Raw genomic sequence first — 17,800 nt, 5'->3', positions numbered from 1 at the left:
AAAATTCCAATACAACTCCTCTCCAGTTGGCAATGGCTGCACGTGCAGATTCAGGAGTCTCCTTCAAACTACATTTTTGTTTTTAATCTGTTTTTTTTAATGGATTTGACTTTTAAGGGCTATGCCAACAAAAGGAGATTTTGACTACGGCAACGGCTGTGCGTTCAGAACCTGTGGCCAGTAGGCTTAGGCTAGCTCCTTCAAATTTCTCTGTTTCTGTTTCTGTCTGTTCTCAGCTCTGTTGCTGAAACATGGTAAATGGAACTGTACTTGTATGGTCTTCCGACCACTCAAAGCGCTTTTACACTACATGCCACATTCGCCCTTTCACACATTCACTCAGTGATGACAAAGCCCATCAAACAGAAACTAATGCATTCATACATCTTGCTCAAGGATACTTTGACACATGGTGGGAGAAGCCAGGGATTGAACCAACAACCTTCCAATTAGTGGACAACCCGCTCTTCCTCTGAGCCACAGCCGCCACGTCACACACACTTAGAGTTTTGCTCTTTGTTTTCTCTTGACAGCTATGTAAAGAACAAGAAACATACATATGTCATTAACCTGCTGTGGCCATGAACATGAAGCAGAGCGACCCATCAGTAGTATGGATCCGCAGAAACAGAAGAAGCGAATGGTTTTTGGTCACGCTGTGTTGCTTAGTGCTGAGACTCTGCTGGACACTGATGATTGTCTGGTAATCATGAAGAAAACACTGGAGCCTGTAATAAAGGAAAGATAAAAACAGAATCTCCTGAAATATTGTTTAGCTTTGTTAAATAAATCATTTCCATTTCTAGTTCCAGGTTTGATTAATATCAGATATCCAATTTGACAAACAATTTGGCACAAATGTGAAATGGAAGCCTGATGGTTTCCAGGATTGAACTGAGACATGCTGGGACAATTACAGGACTCTATAAACCAACCTGGGTTCAGAAAAATCTGCCAATGTATTGTATTTCATCTTGAAAACCTTGAAAACTTTTATATTGTTTTCTTTCACATTCTCATATTCCATCTTTTATGTTTATGTGTGAGCTCAGAGGTTAAAGACACAGCTCGTGACCAGGAGGGGAAATGTGGATGACTAACACTCCAACTTTCTGCCTCATCAGATGCTGACAAGCTGCCCTTAAGCAAAGCAATGAGCTGCTCAGTGGTAGCCGTCAGTAGAATAGTTGAGGCTGGACCAGATAGCTCACACAGTGATAATGTGGAATTGTGGGAAAGCGGAGTGGGGTGTTAAGTTTTTCCCCAGCATGAAACTCTTTCTGTGTTTGCCTTCCAGATAATCCCCGTCAAACCAGCCATGTTCCAGTCTACATCCGCCTTCTGGACATCAACGACAACGCGCCCACCTTCGCCACCGTGTATGAAACCTTTGTCTGTGAGAGGACCAAAGCCGGCCAGGTACTACAGCCTCATCACTTCACACTTTTTTAAAGTAGAATATAAGATAGTATTATATTAGTGTATAATCACCTGAATATAAGAATTGTAAACATAAATCTGATATAAAGGTTTTAATTTTTTTCTCAAAGTACTTGCTCAAAACACTGACAGTCCTGATTCAAAACTATTAAATAGATAATCTTTAACTTATAATAATATTCATGAAAGTTTAAGTGGAAGACTCCTGAGAATGTTGCGAACCAACGTTGTTGGTTTTGCTGAACAAAATAAAATGCAGTACGTTCAAGATCATACATGTAGAGCGCTGTTAGTAATTCTTCTTTCTCTAGCAAACCATCTCTGGCTGAAAGAAGACACTGGCTCACAGGGAGCACATTAACCAAATGGACACGTATTGGTCTTTTTCATCAAGGTTACTCACAGAATGAACATTAATTAGTGACAGCTGATGTAACCTGCCACCAGCTACGTTTGTCATTTTGAGCAGAGGTCAGAGCTGTCTAATACTGAGAATCCTGCCACATGAATGTTTTATTTCTCTTTGCAAATACGGGCAACGAGGGATGAAAGATTCAATAGAGATTTGTTAACCTCATAGCTTTGCAAATGCAAGTATTTTAACTGGAGCTTGATCCAGAACACTCAACTGCCTCTATGCTTCAAGAAAAAACAGAATGAATGACAAAAAAGCCGTAATTTTGTGATATCCTGTTTTAAACACAGGTTCCTCAGCAATCATCTGAGTAATTTTACAGTAGCTGCTGAGGATATGTGGAGAAGCTGCTAATTACAACTTCACCTTAGCCAGCAGGGGCTTTCTGTGCAGTGAAATGACAGACAGACCACAAAGTGGAACAGGACAGGACTGCACTGTCAGGGGAAAAAACTGCATTCGATTCTAAATTAGCATAATAATCCCATACAAACACTAACAGCGTCTTAAAGTCACTAAGAATAGGCAGTAGCTCTATAAACACTCTATAAACACTCTCCTGCTATAGCTGTGCATATCTGGCTGCTGTTGAAGGTATTGATTGTTTTTCCTGCTGCAATAAGTAGTTAGAGTCTTCCGTCATCGCAACCAGTACCATGCTGTTTCATGCACATTTTACCCTGTTGAGACCTGTGTACATATGTCCTTCTCATTTATAGTCCTAAAATAGGCAGATTTGGTGTCAGCGTTACACTTCACTTACTTATGAAATTGTGGCCATAATTTCTATCAGAAACATTCACTATATCCTGACAGTAGTAGATGAGACAGATAATGTGTGAAAAAGGTTAAAATCAGAAAAAACCTGATTTTTTCACACATTATCTGTCTCACGTTCTACTGTTAGGATAAAGAAAAAGTTTCAGCAATTATGCCAAAAATGTTATAAAAGTTACCTACTGCAGCTTTAACTGTCCAACTGTACTTGTAATTATATTTGTAAATATAATTAAATTAAAATACAAAGTCTTCTCCACACTTCTAGAAATGTTGAAGCGTTTATGTATTTATCATTTTGTTGGTGTAAAAGTTGATAAGTCTAAAAACACCGGAATCAGCTTCTAAATATACCCACAATGTGTACGTTTTTTATTGAAAATATAAACCCCCGAACTGACAAAAATACCACATATAAAGTCAGTATCCTCAATCGTCACTACGACCCTGCCAAGTTGTCATAAACCAGAGATAGAGAGTCCTCTACAGAAATAAATAAATTACTCACACAATTATACACGCACACACACACATAGTGGTGAGCTGCTGTTTACTCATGATTCATAAAGGGGCTGCTCTGTGACATTATTCTAGTGCACTGAAACACTGAACTTGAACAACCTCAAGTACAGAATGTGAACCGGCTCTGCAGGCCACCCAGAGCAGGTGGCGCGTTATTGTACACTGATGTGCTTTCATAAATCACTTATGGGACATGCCAAGTGCAAGAGGCTAAAGTGAGCTGGTAATCCCCTGTTATGAATAGAAACACAGTATTTGCTTGGAATCAGCCATTACTACCACACTGACCCTTGTACTGGGTTTCGATGAATGTAGGCCAGCATGTCTCCTGTTTTTATTTGAAGAATTTATAACCAAAAACACATTGCAACAATCTGAAAAATATTTTTTTAATGCTGAACTGCTACATTAGGCTTTCTTATTTCCTGCCTACTTGTCTTACACAGCCAATGAACCAATGCACTGTAAAAACAGCCCTTCTAGAAAAAAGCCAAATATTCTTAAATATAATTACATTTTTGTAAAAAAAAAAATAAAAAAAAAAATAGATTGAGTAAAAAGGGGTAAGCTAATGTTGCTTGGCTAGAATTCTTAAAACTTAAAATAGACTTTCTTAAAATAAGTATTCTGGTCACTGTATTGAGCTGAATTTAAGAATTTAAGATTAATAATTGGCAAAAAATCTTACGATACAATATCTTACAATAAGACACAATACAACTTCTGTTAAACTGAGTTGTGCAAGTGTATATCTATCTATAATATTTTAAGTTAGATATATTTTCTTAAAACCAGATGATGCAAAACATGTTTGACAATATAGTTTTTCTTTTTAGACAAAAAATAAGACCTCTTTTCCCAGAAACAAGGATTTTTACTTTCTTGAGATTCCTTTTTTGCAGTGCAAACGTATTGACATGGATCATTTTTAACTAGCTCCCCCTCTAGCTTCCTAATTGACTGACATCACTGTCCACTGCGACACAACTTTGACTTTGTTACATCTCTGTAACATTGTATATTTTATCGATCAGTTTGAATGCTTTAAACAGTACTATGGTTTCATACCACTTGATATGATTCATCATGTACTGTATGGGATGCAACTAATGTGATTAAAGCGCACAAGCTTATACATCTACACATACACACACACACTAACACACAGTCCTGCAGTTGAGATGGTTGACTGTGCTCCTGGAGACCACTCGATTTCTTCTTCTATGGTGGTTGACGAGCTAATCTGTCATGGTCGCTCGCAGGAGCTGTCACACATGGAATATTGTAAATAGGGTTTTACATACACACACACACATACACACACATATCATGCATCTAATATCTTGCAACATTTAATTGAATAAAAATACAAATCTGTAATCTGTGTAATCACCCACACATATGTAACAGGTTAGATATAACAGAAGAAAGCAGTTTGGTGTAACTGCTCCATGCTGATGCCACGTGTGCACACACAGCATCATCTTGACATTCTCCAGTATGGTGGCTTGCTGCCATTGGTCTACTCACGTCCCTGTCATCCTGCCATCCTTTCATCCTTTAATTCCTCTGCCCTTTCATCTGTCCATCAGTGTTAATCATCAGTATTTGTTTGCTGGATATCCTCTGCCGCTTATTCCGGGCTCCGAATTTGTTTGTGAGCGTGCGCATGTGTGTGTGTGTGTGTGTGTGTGTGTGTGTGTTATTGGCACAAATCTTTGTTAAAGCCTTTAATCTCTCAGCCAGTGTCTCCCATTCAATTAAATAAGATTGTGTTTATAATGTAAATAAATATACATATATGCATATAGAGTCAGAAGCTGACAGGAACACAAAGCTCCCCAGGGTTCAACCACAGTCACCCACAGCTCCTGCGGTGCACTGATATGTATTTATTACTATATTAAAGATGCTTTAATTGATTTTATTTTTATTATGATGACTGTTTAAACAATGGCTCATTTAGACATCCAGCAGACACAGAACGACATTAGACACGACGTTTGTGTCCACCTGATGAATAAAAGTCTGTTTTTGGTCTCCACCAAGTCCTGAGAAAAATAAATCTGGATCTTTAGCTGCTAAATGCTCCACTGTGTTCACTAGCTGGTCTCTAACTGTGTCTGTCTGCTGTTGGGTGCTGGGCAGGTGGTGTACAATGGGTTTATCTGAGAAAATTACCTACTGCAGCTTTAACAACCAATAGTCAGACTATTACTGGTCAGTAGAACAGTAAAATGCATATATGAAACAAAGCTTATTTCTGTTTAATATTTATCACTTTTGCAGATAATTCCCATAATGCATTGCCAGCCATTCGTTGCTGAAAGAAGAAACTAGAAAAAAGAACTTTAGACTATATTTTATTTAGCTGACATTCTCTATTTAATGCAGATTGTTGAGTGGGCGAGCATATTCTGTTAAATGAAAAAAAGCTTAAAACAAATTTCCTGAATATGATATTACTATTATTTTGCTACTGGTACCAAAAATGTAAAAGGTGTCATATTTGAATCAATATTGATTCTCAGCCCTAATGTTACCTTGATTAAAGCCCACATTATATACTAAACTGACTGTTTCTGCATTTGAACCCGTCCAACACCCTGAAACCCGCTGGGATTCCATTAGGGATGCATTTTTCTGTTGGCTTAAAGCGATGCCCTACCCAAATTCTATCTTTGGCATGTGAAGCTCTCACCCCCTGTAGATATGAAAGCTAGCTGTAAAAAGTTTGTACCATGCTTCTTCACAGAGAACAGCAGCTGTGCTCAGCTTGAATTCAGTCGGCTACAATGGATCCCAGTGGTGACAAGTTTACACTGTGGGAGAAAGAAAAGTATCAAAACACCCAAAGAAACTTCTCAAACCACTGCTGTAGCATAATCCACTTCTCCGCTCTCAATCCATACCCTCAGTATGATCCAAACGCTTATTGTTTTGCTCAAATAAAGCTAAATACACGGCTTTCATGTCCTGCTGTCAACCCTCAAAGTGCCACTGGCAGCAGGATGTTTTGTCACATTTGAAAAAAAGGGAGAGAAATACTGAAAGATAGCAATGAAATTAGAATGTCAAAAAGAAATATAGCTGTTACACGGCTACATAACCATTTCCAACTGATAATTACTAACATATATGATGACAGGAAAGAGGAAAGTGCTGCTTAACTTATTGTTATGATGTGTAAATTAGCAGCATGGGAACTTTGAACAAAGAAAAAAGTAATATGTGAAAAAAGAAACAGTTGCAATGTTTATTGTCCTGTTTCAGTATAATCTATTTGATGAGTCGTGTTGTTGACAGAGATATTGATGGCTTATTTAGCACAGACACCAGTGATCCTGATAAGATCCAAGCTGTTGTGTTGGCGCACACAGTGAGGACAGCAGTGTGTACTGTCACTGTGGACCCTGCCAGTCCTTTTCCACTCATTGACTTCTGTTAATCCACTTAACTCCATCAGAATGTTCATTCTAACGTATGTTGGTGTCTCTGACAGCGGATCCAGACAGTGAGCGCAGTCGATGCCGACGAGCCGTCAACGGGACACAAGTTCTTCTTCAGCCTGGCCCCCGAGGGGAGCCACCGCAGCAACTTCACCGTCCGAGATAACGGAGGTACTTGACCAGGCAACGTGCCTAAAATTAATGACTAAGAACTATATTAAGTATGTTCAGGAAAAGCCCCACAGAGTTTTTATCATGCCTTAACTGGTAGACAAAAGTTTTTTTGTTTTTTTAAATCACAAATTGATATGTTAAATATCAGATTTAGACTGGATCAAAGCACATATTATTAAACTTGTTGCTCTCAATCCAATGCTACATTTGACTCCATATAGTTTCTGAGATACTGCTATTTCTTTATATATTGTATATTTAGTACTACTTAGTCACTCGGGGGTTTTATCCCATAGGGATAAAATGCAATACATAGTCTTCATAATAGAAATACTGGAACAAGAAAAAGCAACACATTATAATTTTTCGTAATGAATCTAAATTGTAATGCTCCAGAATACGTGTGTATCAAAAGTTATGAAGATCTGACAGGGTTCCCACACGTCCTTAAAATTTAGAGACAAGTTTTGCATCGATGGAAACACCTGGAAATTGATTAAAATTTCCAAATATCCTGGAAATAATCTCTGTTGTCCTGGAACTGCCATACACTTAGATTACATAAACCTGGGTTGTATTTTGCTAGAAACTTGACTGTTGGTGGGATAATCTCTGCGCTGTGACACTTAAAGGCGCATTTAAGAGACACATTTGTTGTTGTGGTTGATAATTATTAATAGTACATGCAACTATCAGATCAAGTCATCAAGTTTAACATTTTTGGAAATAGCTTATTAGCTTTCTGGCCAAAATATAAATGATAGAAGATTATGTCTGTCAATTAAATATGAAGCCACAGCCACTTAGCTAAAAAAGGATGAAAATATTCAAAGCATTGAAAAACAGAAATCTATTCTCAAAGTTGTGAAAGCTATTTCATTCATTCCCCACAGATGCTGGAAATCCAGGTATTATATACAGTCTCTGACCTTTATAGAATCATAGTTACATTCCTAACCTTTGATGGGGTTGTAATTTGAAAAGATTATTATTTCTGAGATTTGAACGTGACTGTTTTACACATTATTGGTAAGAAATAGATTTTTTCTACAATGTGACTGACTGTTTCTATGTTGTCAAGTTGTACCCTATTTTGATATTGTGAAACTTTTTGAAAGTATACATTTTGTTTACAAAGCCCGGTTTTATACTTCCTTTTCCCCAAGTTGTAGAACAGATCCATACCCATTCTTTATCTGTGATAGAAGAGTGATTTCTGCCTTGTTGCACCCACATTTTTCTTTCCAACCTAGTCATAAAGTGATCTTATTCACACCTCTGCTGTGTGACAAAGTGTCTGACACCCCTGCGCTGCGGGTGTGCTGCGATGATATTCTAACTGAACTTTCTCCCACTCAGATAACACCGCTGGCATCCTGACACGTCGAGCCAGCTACAGCCGCCTTCACCAGAGCGTCTACCTGGTTCCCGTGGTGATTACCGACGGCGACTACCCCATGCAGAGCAGCACCGGCACCCTCACCGTGAGGGTGTGCACCTGCGACCGCGATGGAAACATGGAGCTGTGTAATCCAGAGGCTCTGAGCAGCGCACCTGGTCTCAGCACAGGAGCTCTCATCGCCATCCTCCTGTGCGCCATCATACTGCTGAGTACGTATGGGGAAATATACTGTGTATGTTTGTGTGTGTCAGTGTTCACAACAATGCTCACGTCAACCAGTATAGGTCATATAAAAATTATTTGACCAATATATAAGACAAAATTGTGAGCGAAAACACATCGTTCAAACCATATTCTAAATGAACTCTGGAGGATCAAAGACAATTCCCCTTTTTATTATTGATCCTTTCTAAGTCCTGCCCCTTGGTTAAAGATATATGGATGGTTAAAAGATAAAAGCAACATATATATGAGATATTTTTATACCTTTATATATCTTAAAGAACCACTTTGTAGGATCTAGCAGTGAGATTGCAGACTCAACCAAGCAAGAAGGAGAAACTATGGTGGCCACGAACCTCTCAAAAAACGTCTGTTCTAGGCTACTGTAAAAAACACAAATCCTCCTGAATGTTACACACTACATAATCTACATCAATCAGTAGCTATCTTGTTGGCTAGTTTGTGAGCGTTTTGCTACAGAGCAAAGATATTCAGTTTACAGTCATGGTTGCCACATTTAAATGTTTTTAAGCTTGTTATTTGGGATATATCTGCTCCTCTGCAGATGCCTGCTTTTATGCTGTTTGCAAGATGTCCATCCAGAAATGGGCAAGAAAGGGTTGTTTAAAGTTCTATAGCTTGGTGAGAAATTTGAAATTATAGGACATCAATCACCAAGCCCTATGGTTTAAGAACTGAAGAAAATACAACCAGCTGAGCCCCTGTTGTCTTCTGGTAACTCAAACTCCAATACCAGCAGTATTCTTTTCTATTCAGTTCCATAATACAGTCAAATAAAAGTTGTTTCTACTCTGTAACCATGAAGAACTGCTGCTCTTGAACACAATACTACGAAACACACTTTTAGAGGGCATTTTCAACAAAACGAATACAATAAGGCCAAAGGCTGCCTTTCAAAATGTGTAAAGGAACAATGCACATCAATGAAGACACTGAAATTCTAAAGAAACATAACTGGAAAAAAAATATAGTTTAAAGAAAATGTTTCTTTATTTGGCTATTTAAATATTAAAAAATAGCAGGAAGAATACTGTGACAGAAATAAAATGAAATGTTGATGCACACAGCATGTAGCATGTATGATCACACTTCTGTCTGCCCAGTGCAGAGCAGTGGTTCCATTAGCACAGCATGGTAAACACAAGCAGCCATTGTGCTTTCTCATTTGCAATAATGGAAAACAATGTTGCTTCAGAGCACCACGTCTGCTGCTGCTCGTCAGAATCAAACCTCGTATGGAAATGAATGCATCTCATCTGCCACCACATCCCCACTTATCCTGTTATTCATGCAGTGGTCACAGTCCAGTGGGCTGCTGGGAAAAATGAATACATATTTATGTTCCTGAAAGTGCAGTCATTGCAGACTTTAGTGGACACACACCAGGGACGCTGGAAGAGTTGCGGGCTGCTGAGAGAGAGTCAGCCTGTATAATGACGTCATACAAAATGCCGAGTGACATTCATTCAGTTTTTGCATTCATTTAAACGGCTAGGATCACTTTTTGACACCAATTTTAGAAAATTTGTTTTCAGCAAACAACCAGCGTACTGTGTGTCAGAACACTGAAGTCAATCATTAAAACTGCAAGGAGAAGATAAGGGAGTGAGGCAGCACATGCATGTGGGCGAAAGATGTGGCCTATGACTATGTTCATCATACAGTAGTTTGTAATAATGCAGGGCAGTGAAGAGACAGGCGCACTGTATGTGTAGATACTGGATTCAACCAGCGCTGAACCTGTTCGTATGAGACAGCCGTCACTCCTCACTGTTAGTCTGTAGTGCTGTTCATACACTTCACTGATAAACCTGAGGGTTGTACATCAGGCTCCATGATCGACTTCTGTCCATTTCTGTCCTCGTACATAGTCCACTTGAGCACTCTCTCGCTCTCTGTTTTTTCAGGGAGTTAGTTAGATGACGTTTAAAAGAGTTTAGAGCAACCTCTACTTATCAGATCTATTTTACTGTGTAATCAACAGCTATAATCAAATCACACATCATGCAGTACACAGCGGCAGTAGTCACATACTCTAGCAGTGTGAATCCAGGAGGTAGGCAGTGCTGTACTGCAGTGTTCACACTTACAATACATGAGCACAGAGAGATGAGAGCACACACTCAGACTCACATACACCCTGAGCAAGTTTACATACACAGCAATAACTCTTCCTTAACCTGGTTAAGGCAGTACTCTGACCAGAGAGGTTGTTGTGCAAATGCCTTAATCGGATTATTTTAATCAGAAAAATGTTGCAATCAAAAGGAGCACTGCAGTTCAACACAGGCCTCTGTTTAGCTTTGTTATTTATTAGGGAACCTTAAAAAGTATACATTTAAAACACGCATGATTGGATTTAATATGTAAAGCTGCTGTTACAACTCAATATATTTGTATTTGATCAAAAAAAGAGCTAAACTGAGTCAGTGCTATTTAACAATGGAAACACACAGAGTCAGTACAGGCCAGTACCAGAAAGATTACACAGTAAGGTTCAGTGCAGTATGACACAGTATTACAGTACAAAACAACATGATGCAACATTTGGCTGGATACTGAATTGGTGACAGCAATCTTGGGTGCCCGCCTTGAAACAAAAAATACATTAAACACATTTGATTAAATTCCTTCAAACTCTTCACACCATATATGATATGATCTGGATATAAACTGCAGCTTGGCTGGTTGGCAGAGTCACACAACCACGAGGCAGTAACTCTAGCTGATGTAATGAAATAGATGTAGATATAATAAACAGCAGCTCTAAAATGAACTGAGGAACTACAGAGGACACTGCTGCTCATATTCAGCTACAATAGTTCTTCAAGTGCTCTCAGCTGAAACGAACACCAGAGAGGAGAAATAACAGCACAGGGTGCAGACAGGTCCATCACACCCATCTACAGTTGATCTAAATTATTAAGTCCTGGTGTGCTTGTAACTGAATACAAACGTACAACTTTTCATGTTTTCACCAACTGAAGTAGATTTTATGGGGTGAACCCGCCTTTGAGAAAATGTGTGATAACAGCAGGAAATATATTCAGACGTGCATTTATACCAGAAAGAAGAGCAAATGGTGAAGCTAGTTCTCAGTCTGGTTCCTCAGAGACATCTCATTGTGTCGAATTATATTTAACATGGTAATGAAAACACAGCCTTAAGCTGTAGTATTTTAGTAGTGCTGATATGCATATGAATGTATTTATCATCGCCTCAACCATCACATTTACTATTTAATTTTTGTTCATCCATCTTTCAGCAGACTCTCCCCTGTACACACTATACAGTAACTGCCTACTTTATCTATACTAATCTTTCTGCCACTATATTTACCTTTACTTTCTCACTCACCATCTGATATTCTCTCATTCACATCACAGCTCACCCTCTCCTGCTCCTCTGCAGACATTTCATGCTGTGATTTTCCTTGCTACTGTGTATGCATTATCGGTTATTTCAGTTCCCTGACCTTAACTCCGCCTCTGCTCTTTCTTGTTGCCGCTCTGCTCTCACTTGATTTAAATTCAAACTGGCCTGCATGAGCTTAGCCAATCAAATGTTCTGCATGATTACTTATGGCTGAGCCCTCTCTGAAATCAAAGGCTGCTGTCCTTTCTGTCTGCCTGTAACTGCCTGTGCAGCCCTCTTGTTTTTACGCTGATTTCGGGATATAATGCAGCTACACCTCGTTTAGAGTTCTATGTGTTGGACTGAATTAAGATAAGCTGTGGCACACATCTTCACACCAAAATCGTACTCTGTTTACACTCATACTGCAACATATATCTAACGCACCCTTTCCATGTTCATGAGGTTAGCTGACTGACCTGGGTCTTATTTTTTTTTAAGTTTTTGCCATCATTTCTATCTGTACTAGTAAGATTTTACTCACCAAGTGAGTTACTTAGATTTGGAAATATGGCAGACAACCAGACTGGTTATAAACAGATCCCCAGGTTAGCCAAATTTATTTTGGAAGAGAAAACAAATGTAAAACTGTTGTAAACATCCATTACAGTTTACAGACCCAGTTGGTTCAACTTCGACTTATCATACTTAGCCAGCCCCAGTCACACATACTGACTGCCTGGCTTCATTATCAGTTGACCCTTCTTAAGTTCCACCCCTTTTTGCTCTGTGCTCCAATAACAGTTGAGCAAGCCTCGGTTAGAACCTTGATTAATTTTTCCTTTCCTGTACTTAGATATGCTATGCGCTAGGCTAATCTATGTTGGAAAGACAACAACATCGTGATGTGACTTTATTAATTATATATAGTCACATCTTAAGTTAGCTAATGTTAGCAAAACACTAGCTAACTAGAAACATTCAGATTTTAGATGTAACTAGCTAGCTAACGGTTGATGCATAAAGAGAACTACAGTGTTCCATTCATTTCTATGACAGCTGATCCACTGGTTTGTTGGGTCAGTGTGCATCATGTGATGGATGCAATTGGCTTCAATGCCTCTCATAAAGCTTCTGGATTTGATTCAATATGTGTCCTCATTGGTTGTATATTCTAACCACTGCTGTTCACTGTAAAATTGTCTTATCCCGTATCTTTCTTCTGTTGATTCTTGCAGTGATCGTGGTTCTGTTCACGGCGCTGAAACGCCAGAGAAAGCAGGAACCTCTCATCATCTCCAAGGAGGATGTCCGGGACAATGTGGTGAGCTACAATGACGAGGGCGGAGGTGAGGAGGACACCCAGGCTTTCGACATTGGTGCACTGCGACACCCGGATGCCGCCGCCGCCTTGGAGGAGTCCGCCAAACAGAGGCGTGACATCATCCCCACCGACACCTTGCTGTACCCACCGCACCGCCGGCCAGCCCCTGCCCCCTCCGGCCTCATCATGCCGCCAGTCAGCATTGCTGCACGGGACAACGGGGACGTACGCGAGTTCATCAATCAGAGAGTGCTAGAGAACGACTGTAACCCGACAGCACCGCCGTACGACTCGCTGGCCACCTACGCCTACGAGGGCGCGGGCTCGGTGGCCGAGTCACTGAGTTCACTGGGCTCAGCGTCATCTGAGGCCGAGCAGGACTACCACTACCTGAGTGACTGGGGGCCCAGGTTCAGGAAACTAGCTGACCTGTACGGGGCTGAGGACAGTGACTTCTCCTAACAAACACACGCTCACCTCCATGTCAGAGACAGGTTCAGGAAAGATTGTGACAAATGCAGGGCCAGAGACAGCGACGTTTGACTACCACAATCTCAACATTAGAGGTTGTGAACGTTGCTGATGAGCTTTAAGGAAAACGTTTTAAAAAACAGATGACACAAGCTACCCACACGATGAGCCAACAGATGTGCCGGCAGATGTTAATTCCATTTAATGGGATATTTAAGAACGCCACCCAATCCTTGACCTGCCTTCACTGCACACGGCTCCAAAAATGCTTACCAAGTCTTTCTCAAATGGAGACAAAAGTCCTAAATATCTGATTTTGTGAATTGGGGCTAATGGATGTAGAAATGTAAATTAACCAGCACAGTTCCACCAGTGTGAACCTCTTCAAAGACTAATTTCAGGCCTGAATGGAGTTTTGAATCAAAATCGGACTGTATTTTGTACTGAGAATTGGACTTTTAATACTTTGAGGCTTTGCTTTAATCTCTCTTTGGTTACCAAATAACCATTCTGTGTGTGGCTTTAAACCGAATGGAGGGAACAGGTCAGTCAACAAAACAGCAGTGTAGTAATTCCAGGACTGGTCCACACACACTTACCTCTGCAGATATGGAGTGAGGAGTGTGTGGAAGAAGAGTTTTGTTTTTTATGTTTGGTTTTTTTGACTAAGTGCCCTTCTGCTGCCCTTCCAGCTGAACTGTGGATGCCTGTGGGCTGGCTGAGACTGGGGGGGGCTAATGACTCTTACATTATTGCTTTTTGTCTTTTTTGCTGTCTTGTACAAATGGACCATTCCAGAGGAGCTGTTCTAAAGGATCCTCTCTAGGAAATCGCCTTCTTCGGAACACAGAGTAAAAAGAGGACAACTCACGTGACTAAATGCACTGATTTCTTTATGTTTATGCAGGTTTTTAGATTCTTTTTTGTTGATTCCTATTGTGCTGATCACAAAAAGAAGATATATGTTCATGGCATAATATCTAGATTTTTAGCTCTTGATTAAGTGTATATTGTGTCAGAAATGTGGTTAAACTGAGTTATATTGGAAGTACACAGTTTTTACTGAAATCTTTTTCCATCCATCCATCCATCCATTATCTTTAACTGCTTAGCCTTTGGAGGGTCACAGGGGGCTGGAGCTGGCTTTTTTCTATTATAAAGTACAACAACTTCAGATATCAGACATTTGTTGAACAATGTTAAAGTATTTGAATTAAGAATATGCTTTATATTTACATGAGGGACATGGTTTAATTGACTTGCCAAACTCAATGATAACAATGCTTAAGCCATTTGTAAGGCAAACATTGTGATTTTGGTGCACTAATCAATGTTTTTATAACAATGGATCAATGGATGACTGCACATAATGTGAAGGGAGTCGACTGTAGTGACCAAATTTCAGAGAATCTGCGGTTCTACAGAGTGTTTTAGCGTCTTTTTAGCTATTGTTTTGGTTTACCGGCCCGTTTGGTTAGTTTTTGCTGTTTCGATTCAGTCTCTTGGCTCTCATCGACCTCATTTCCTGCAGCAGGGATCTGTTTTCAGCACCAAACAGCAGACACAGCGACAGAGCTAAAAGGAAAATGGATATTAGACTCAAAATAGATGCTAATGTTGCTCCCTATCTGCTGAAGGAAAGCAATCATTTGCTAACACGCCAGCCATAACCAGAATAATTTGATAATAGGTTGATGTTTTGTAAAATCAATTCAATATTTTGGGAGTCGCTTAGCTTATCTTAGCCAAACAGCTAGCCTGGCTCTGTCCAAAGGTAATGAACTCCACCCACCAGCACCCTGAAAGCTCAATGATTAACACAATGTAGCTCATTATTTTCAATATAAAAACCAAAGTATAAAAACAACAAGTTGTGGTTTTATTTCTCTTCTCTATTTCTTGGCTGGGAGCAGAATCTCTCCTGGTTGCCATGTCGACATACTTTTTTTTTTTTTTAAACGGGGATAATCAAACCATCTGAGAATTGATTTGTGGATTCGACACTGTAAATGTGAAAAATAGTGGTTTATCTTTAGGCTATTTGATTCTACTGCCTTAGTAGTATAGTAGTAATGTTACCATGACAACAAGTCCACACTCACCTGTTAGCTTGCAGGAAGGCACCACTGGAACGGAAGCCTATCAGTTTTGCAACGTTAGCTTAGGATTTGGCTCTGTGGAGTGTGTTTGAATTAAAGAAACGCATTCATCGACCTTTTGAAAGCACGAGCGTCTGACTTCACAGCCTTTCAGTGACTGCTAACCTCATGTTCAGTTCAGTTTCTATCCCACTCGTACCCGTTTTTTTTCCTGTTTGCTCAGTTTGAGGATATGATGAACAAAGTACACTCTCTGCTTTGTCTGACACAAGAGAAAAACAATAGCTTTCCTTATTTACTTGTTTATTTGCTTCGTTTTATTCAGCCCACCCCTGTGTCCCGTTCAGAGACGTGAGGTTTTGTTGTTAAATGTTGTAATTAACCGACACTGGAGGGCAGCATATTCATCACTGGTTTGATGTCACAGTATTGAAGCAAAATCACAACAGTCAACCTCAGTGCTACGTTCAACATTTGTTTCCAAGTGAGGAATGAAGTCCAATCATTTCTGATTCTAACTTTTTGTTATTCTGATCTGACATCAGGACTGTATTGTGTGTTTTGGCAGTTCCAGTAAAAGCAGCAGTTTGTTGCAGTTGTGTTTTGTGACCGTGGTCTGCTCTGAAGGCTTAAAACAAACATTTCCACATATTTTTCTTTATATTGTAACTCATTCTTTTTGTACCAGATATTTATAGGACACAATGATGATATTCTTGGAGGGGGAAAAAAATCAAAAATACCATCCAGCTTCACCGCTTTTTTAATGTAATTTTGGAGGTGTGAAACTCGCTGTGGGCAGTCTACCGTCCGTATATGATGTACTGTATTATCAAGTTGTTTAATTTTATCAAAATAAACTTTTACAGTGAAAGTTTGAGGTTTTTTAATTTGATCACTAACAGCCTCGGGAAACATGCTGAAACAGCTGAAAATAAACTCCACACAGGAAAATTACAGGAAATAACACATTTCTGCAGCAGAAACTGAGCTCACTTGTGAAGTTCTGTAAAAGTATTTCCCCTGCAAATTGGGACTAACATGTAACATTTATTCAATCTCCTCTAACTACGAGGGTTCATTGGTTTCTTCTAGATCATTTTGGTATCCTAGAACCACAGTCCAAAATGCGCAGTTACCTTATGAAGAATCATGTTTCCATCCAAATATGTTGCAGATTTTAATCGACTTTCGTGCTTTGGCAAAAGACAATGCGAATGAGTGCAGAAACAGCTGATCAGTCAGGTGACTTCAATGTCTTTCCATTTCTTTCTTATAACATAATTTTTAGATTAGATTCTAAACTGATTTATTAGTGCTCTGATTAATAAATGTATTATTTTGCGTGGTTAAATCAATAAATTTTATTTTATGAAAGAAATTGCCCTCTCACAAATTTTAACAGCCCCCAAATTCACTTCCTCCTGGTGCCGGGCTCTCAAGTAGCCCACTGGCATCAGTCAGCCTTCCATTACTTCCACCCAATGCATGCTGGGACAGGCTCCACTCACATGACCCTGAATGGAAAGAATAAAAGCTGACCTACAAGTCAGAGTGGGTGTGCTGTCTCGTTCACATGGTTCTCATAAACTGCACAGCTGATCTCAGATGAGGTACTGATTCTTCTGGTTGGAGCGATCTGCATCTGTCCACCTCCTGCCTCAATACTGTATATCTTGCTACACTCTGATTGGATCTCCTGACTCACAGGGGAATGTCTACAGGGGGGCCTGGGGTGGCACTGGCCACTCCTGAAATCTGATTGGCCACTACATTATCCTTCCCTCTTTCACTCCACACTGTCTTTTAGAGGCTATAGCTAAAGCTATAGTCAAATCTTATCATATGAAACTAGATGATCATCCATTGGTACCAGTGGCGGGCCGTCAGGGCCTGCAAGACCTTCTCTGCTGGCCTAAAATCTGAATCACAGACTGATAAATTATAAAAATATATAAATAATTATATTTTGTCCATGAATACTTATATACTATACTATACTTAATATATATATATTTTTAATAATTATTATTAAATAATTCCAAATGGTCTGTCCACTTCCTTTAAAAACTTTTCCCCTAGCTGCACTGCTTACAGATGTGTATTTTCATATTAAAGCATTTAACCAAT

The 17,800-nt window shown here is 39.5% G+C and overlaps 1 protein-coding gene across 1 annotated transcript in view; it reads left to right on the top strand.

Annotated features, from left to right (window-relative positions):
* LOC118334938 (cadherin-6-like) overlaps positions 1 to 16,558 on the top strand; it is a 90,353-nt gene extending 73,795 nt beyond the window's left edge. Inside the window, exons 9-12 of the mRNA XM_035671041.1 lie at positions 1,298 to 1,419; positions 6,657 to 6,774; positions 8,137 to 8,388; positions 13,015 to 16,558. Coding sequence (XP_035526934.1) covers positions 1,298 to 1,419; positions 6,657 to 6,774; positions 8,137 to 8,388; positions 13,015 to 13,562 — 1,040 coding nt within the window. The 3' untranslated portion in view covers positions 13,563 to 16,558. The remainder of the gene's footprint in view (positions 1 to 1,297; positions 1,420 to 6,656; positions 6,775 to 8,136; positions 8,389 to 13,014) is intronic.
* Positions 16,559 to 17,800: the final 1,242 nt, after the last annotated feature.

This window comes from Morone saxatilis, unplaced genomic scaffold (assembly GCF_004916995.1).
Source record: "Morone saxatilis isolate NCDOM2014 unplaced genomic scaffold, NCSU_SB_2.0 Contig23, whole genome shotgun sequence".
Lineage (NCBI taxonomy): Eukaryota > Metazoa > Chordata > Actinopteri > Moronidae > Morone > Morone saxatilis.
The sequence above is the reverse complement of the archived record's forward strand: the minus strand, read 5'-3'. Positions and strand labels throughout refer to the sequence as shown.